Below are 4,385 nucleotides of genomic sequence, written 5' to 3' on the forward strand. Positions count from 1 at the left end.
GGTGCTGGGGGATTGAACCGCGGTCCCTGATGCTTTGCCAAGCTTGTTCTAAGTAGGTGCCTTAGACCACTGAGCCATCTCTCCAGCCCCAGTGATAGGTTTTCGATGGTGTCTGTGTCGCAGCAGAGAAACAGGCAGAAGGAAAAAGAGAAAGGGGCTTTATTATCTTAGAGGACAGAGGGAGAGTTTGGGAAGATAAGGAATTCTCTGGATCAGAGCAAAGGGAGGCTGAGGCTTTTATGGCCTGTTGCCAGGGGTGGGGCTTGAGGGGGATGTTTAGATATACCTGAGGAGCTGATGGGAAAGGTGGGGCCTTCCCTGAGGTGGCGGGAAAGGTGAAAGGAGAGTGCACCCTGGGCTGAGCTGGAGAAGCAGGAGGTGGTCTCTGGGAAGATGAGCTGTTGTTTTAAGGGCTTCAGCCACTTTAGATGACCATCAGAATAATCCTGCAATTCATACTAGAGCCATAATCTATCAGTCAGGAGAGGAAAAATAAATGAGGTGTAAGGATGGCTAGACACAAGACAAAGACAATAGAGAATACACAGCATTTGAAATGGCTTTATTTGCATTGGTATTGAGTAAGAATTTGACTCATACATATGTATAGGTAGGTCCTCGGGATTTATTACTCATAATAGATGTCTCACTTCCCTCCATCTAGTAAAAAACCTGTAAAATACCTTCACGCCCCATTCTTTGGCATGGCAAAAGTTCCTGCTTCTTGTCTGTGGACCAAAGAGGACTGAGATCATATCTCCTGTTCAGGACTGCTCTTGGGGAGTGAAGGAAGGGGGAGGGGAGGGGAGGAGCTGAGCTGGGAAGAGGGGCACGAGGGGCACGGGTCCCTCCTTCAACTTTTCAGGAAGTCAAGGTAAGATGGTACTGCAGAGTTGCCCGGGGCTAGAGGGAGGGCAGGGCCTTCTCACGCTTGTGCAAAGTAATTATTTGATATGGTTGGGGAAGAAGCAGCTTGGTCCTAGGGAGGAAGTTCACGCTGAATCTGTGGCAACCCCAGTGCAGGCTGGCAGGTGAGGCCTGCCTACTGCTGGCACTCCCAGGAGCTAGGGCAAGGTCTCTGTTAGGGCAGAAGAGGATTAGGTTGGCTTAACATATCTGTTACACTCCCTGGTGCTATATAACACCAAGAAACTGAAATAGACTAAGCATTGCCAAAGCAGGCTTTCAGATTGCTTTATCACTGGAGAATCACCCCTCTCCATTGCTTGCAGCCCATGGCTGCCGGGGACCAACAGGAGAGGGTCAGCTGGATCCCGCACCCAGGCCCCCCAGACCTGCGATGCCCGCCCTGGGCAACCTTCCAGCCCCTGGCTTCCATGCATGCCCACCGCCCCACTGCCTGCCCTAGTGCAGTTTCCTCCTCCTACATTCCTGTTCCCTTCCCACTGCACCTTCTTCCTCCTCTCAATGTGAGGAAAAATAAAGCCACCCCTCCTGCAGCTCTCTTCTGCACAGCTGTAGCACCAGTGGTCCTCGGTGGGCTTCTGTATATTGTGTTGGTTAGTTACATCCACTCCAGGTTCCAAAGCCATTTTTTTCTGCATATGATTATACACCAAAATACTGAGAGTGATTTTTTGTTCAAAATGAAGTTCCATGGTAAGAATAGTCATCTTATGGACAAGCTTTTTTTTTTTTTTTTTACAAATTCTCTTCATCTCAAATATCTAAAATCAGAAAAGAAATATAGTGCCCTGGGTACTCCAAAAACAAAGCACTAGTTTGATAAAATCCCACCATGAGGAGAACTTTGGTTTCTAGACTATTCTGTGAGGATGATGTCCCTGAGGCCTCTGGTACATTTTTCCCTGAGTCAGAAAACCAGTGATGTGCCTAAGAGCGTGTGCATGGGTATTTTATTATTATTATTATTATTAATAACTTGATTTTATCATCTCTGCCTTTTCTGTTTTCTCTTTTCAGAGCTTCGATTGGTTGGACACATATACTGAGTTAATCATCTAATTTTTGTATGGTTTCTCTACTGTGCTTTTTGTGTGTGTGAACCTTGGACCCCTTTAGGTTGGGAAGAAGTAATTGCCTTTCTGAGTGGAATGGAAGAAAGTATCTTTGGCCTGTAATGATCATTCACCATTTCTCCTCTTCTGAATTTATGGCCATCTCAGAGTCCAAGCTTTGTGATGGCACTTGGCCTGGCTTGCTTCTGTCAGGACCTCTCTCAAGTTGGAGCTCTCTACATTCTATACAACTCAATTTCCACTTTACAAGAATGTGTCTGTAGGACTGGTGGTATAGCTCAGCAGCACAGTGCCTGTCTGGTAAAGACAAGGTCCTGAGTTCAATTCCCAGTGCAGAGAGAGAGAGAGAGAGAGAGAGAGAGAGAGAGAGAGAGAGAGAGAGAGAAAGGAAGAACCATGAATGAATGCATCCATAGTTCACATCTGCAATTATTTCCTATGTGCTTTTCTTTTTTATCCTTGTGATTTATAACTTTCTTTTTGTTCAAATTTATTTTGTCTCCCTTTAGTGGAGTTTCATGGTAGTAAAGAGATAAAACAAGTTCAGTGTATTAAACCACAATTTTCCTGTGATATGGTTGAAAAGAATAATGCCTCTCCAAGGCATGTATTAGTGTTTATTTTACAGATAAAGACTCTTAAGCCTCCAAGAGCTTTAGCAAGTTGCTTAATAGCTCACAGGTAAGTTCCAGAGCTGTAGGTCAAACGATATTTAACTGAGTTCAAAGCCCATGTCCTTTGCCAGTACAGAATTGTGCCTGCAATGGCCACCTGAGGTGTCATAAAGTGACCATCCAGCATGGTTCTAAGAAGGCAGATGATTTAGGGCAGGCGAGGTCTAACCTCTAGACAACCCTCAGACTCTTTCAACTCTGGTAATATTTACCTTTGCTTTGTATGATAATTATAAATGCTTCTCACATTCAGTCTAATTACAATATTCATGTTGTAAGAAGAGCCCACTTTAGAAGGAAATATAGAATCAATGGGTCGCAGGGATGTTTTTAAGGAAAGATAATTGATGGAATTTTATTTTAGCCTCTTTACTAAATAGTGCTCAACTTAGGCCCTGGAGGGGGACATAAAACAGAAAAGCTGAGTAATCCACAGGACCTACTGATAAATTTCACTGCAGATACAATCAGCTGCTGGAATACCGAAAGAGGAAGCCCTGTGGTTAGGTGACTCCTCTGAGAAGCCTGCACTCAAGTGTCCTGCTTCATGGAGGTGCCTGTCCTGCCGCATTCACTCCAGCCTACACAAGGATTGCAATGGCTGTTGCACGAAGCTTCCCCTTGACAGGCGCTGTGTGCACACGTGTCTCCTTGCCTGTGTTAAAAGGAAGCAGTATGGAAGATGGTGCAATGACTGCATGATCCCAGAAACAAAAACCAGTGACGGAAATGGTGGCAACAGGGTGGCCATTGCGTATTTGGAGCAGGGCACACCCTGCCTTGATGCTGCTGGCCCTGAGCAGGATTGGAAGGCGCAGATAGACAAGAACTGAGCCTGCCTTTTGCGCCTTGTGAGGAGCTAGTTTGGCTCCAATTCAGGGCTGGAGGAGCATCTGACAACACACCCAGATGCTCCCTTGAGTTCCACTTCCCCTTGCTCAGGATTGTCCGCATCGGTGGCAGTGTGCCTGCAGTTCATGATTGCCTAGGAAATGCTTTCCTGGGCCAGGGACACCCATCGTGTACACTTGGGGCCATGGTTTTTCTGTCTCCATGGTGCAGTCAGACTTTCTAGGAGGTCCTGAATCTGAATAAGTTGTTGACCAACCAGTCCAGACCCCCCACCTTGGGGCAGCCCCGGGCTGCGGTGATGCCAATGGGCGTTTTTCCGATGACCATGCAAACTCCTTCCCGAAAGCCACTGCCTGCTTCTGTTTGCTGAGTGCAGGATGGGCAGTGGTGGGGGCATGGGTGTGTGAGTGTGTAGAAGGGAAAAAACAGCACCTATATCAACATTATGGAGAAAGAGGCTGGCCAAAGGGAACAATGGAGGCACTGCTTGTAGGGTAAGGGCAGTAAGTTGGTGATGACGTTCAGGTGGTTCACCTAGCACTGGGGACTGGTCTGCCACCTCCAGCTGTTGGCCAACTGCTTGTCTCCTGCAGCAGTCCTCTGCTCTGCAAAACAGGCGCGCTGACAAAACCTCAGAGGACCCATCAAACACAAAGTCCTAGCCTGAGTATGCAAAAAATGTTATTTAAAAACACTTTGCCTTATTTCCCCTCTGGTCTTTATGTTTTCACCTAATATTTTTAGAACTAAGGGATATTTGAGTTTAACTTTTCTAGAGGTAGGGGCAAGGGGAAATTGAGGAACCCAAATACCTATCTTTAAATATTCAAAGAACAGGTGCAGGGACTGGGGTTCAGTC

The 4,385-nt window shown here is 46.5% G+C and overlaps 1 protein-coding gene across 1 annotated transcript in view; it reads right to left on the reverse strand.

Moving 5' to 3' along the window:
• Positions 1 to 3,853, reverse strand: part of LOC111814382 (cuticle collagen 1-like) — an 18,711-nt gene extending 14,858 nt beyond the window's left edge. Inside the window, exon 1 of the mRNA XM_023707643.1 lies at positions 3,800 to 3,853. Coding sequence (XP_023563411.1) covers positions 3,800 to 3,853 — 54 coding nt within the window. The remainder of the gene's footprint in view (positions 1 to 3,799) is intronic.
• Positions 3,854 to 4,385: the final 532 nt, after the last annotated feature.

The sequence above is a fragment of the Octodon degus genome, unplaced genomic scaffold, assembly GCF_000260255.1.
Source record: "Octodon degus isolate 3935 unplaced genomic scaffold, OctDeg1.0 scaffold00009, whole genome shotgun sequence".
Classification (NCBI taxonomy): domain Eukaryota; kingdom Metazoa; phylum Chordata; class Mammalia; order Rodentia; family Octodontidae; genus Octodon; species Octodon degus.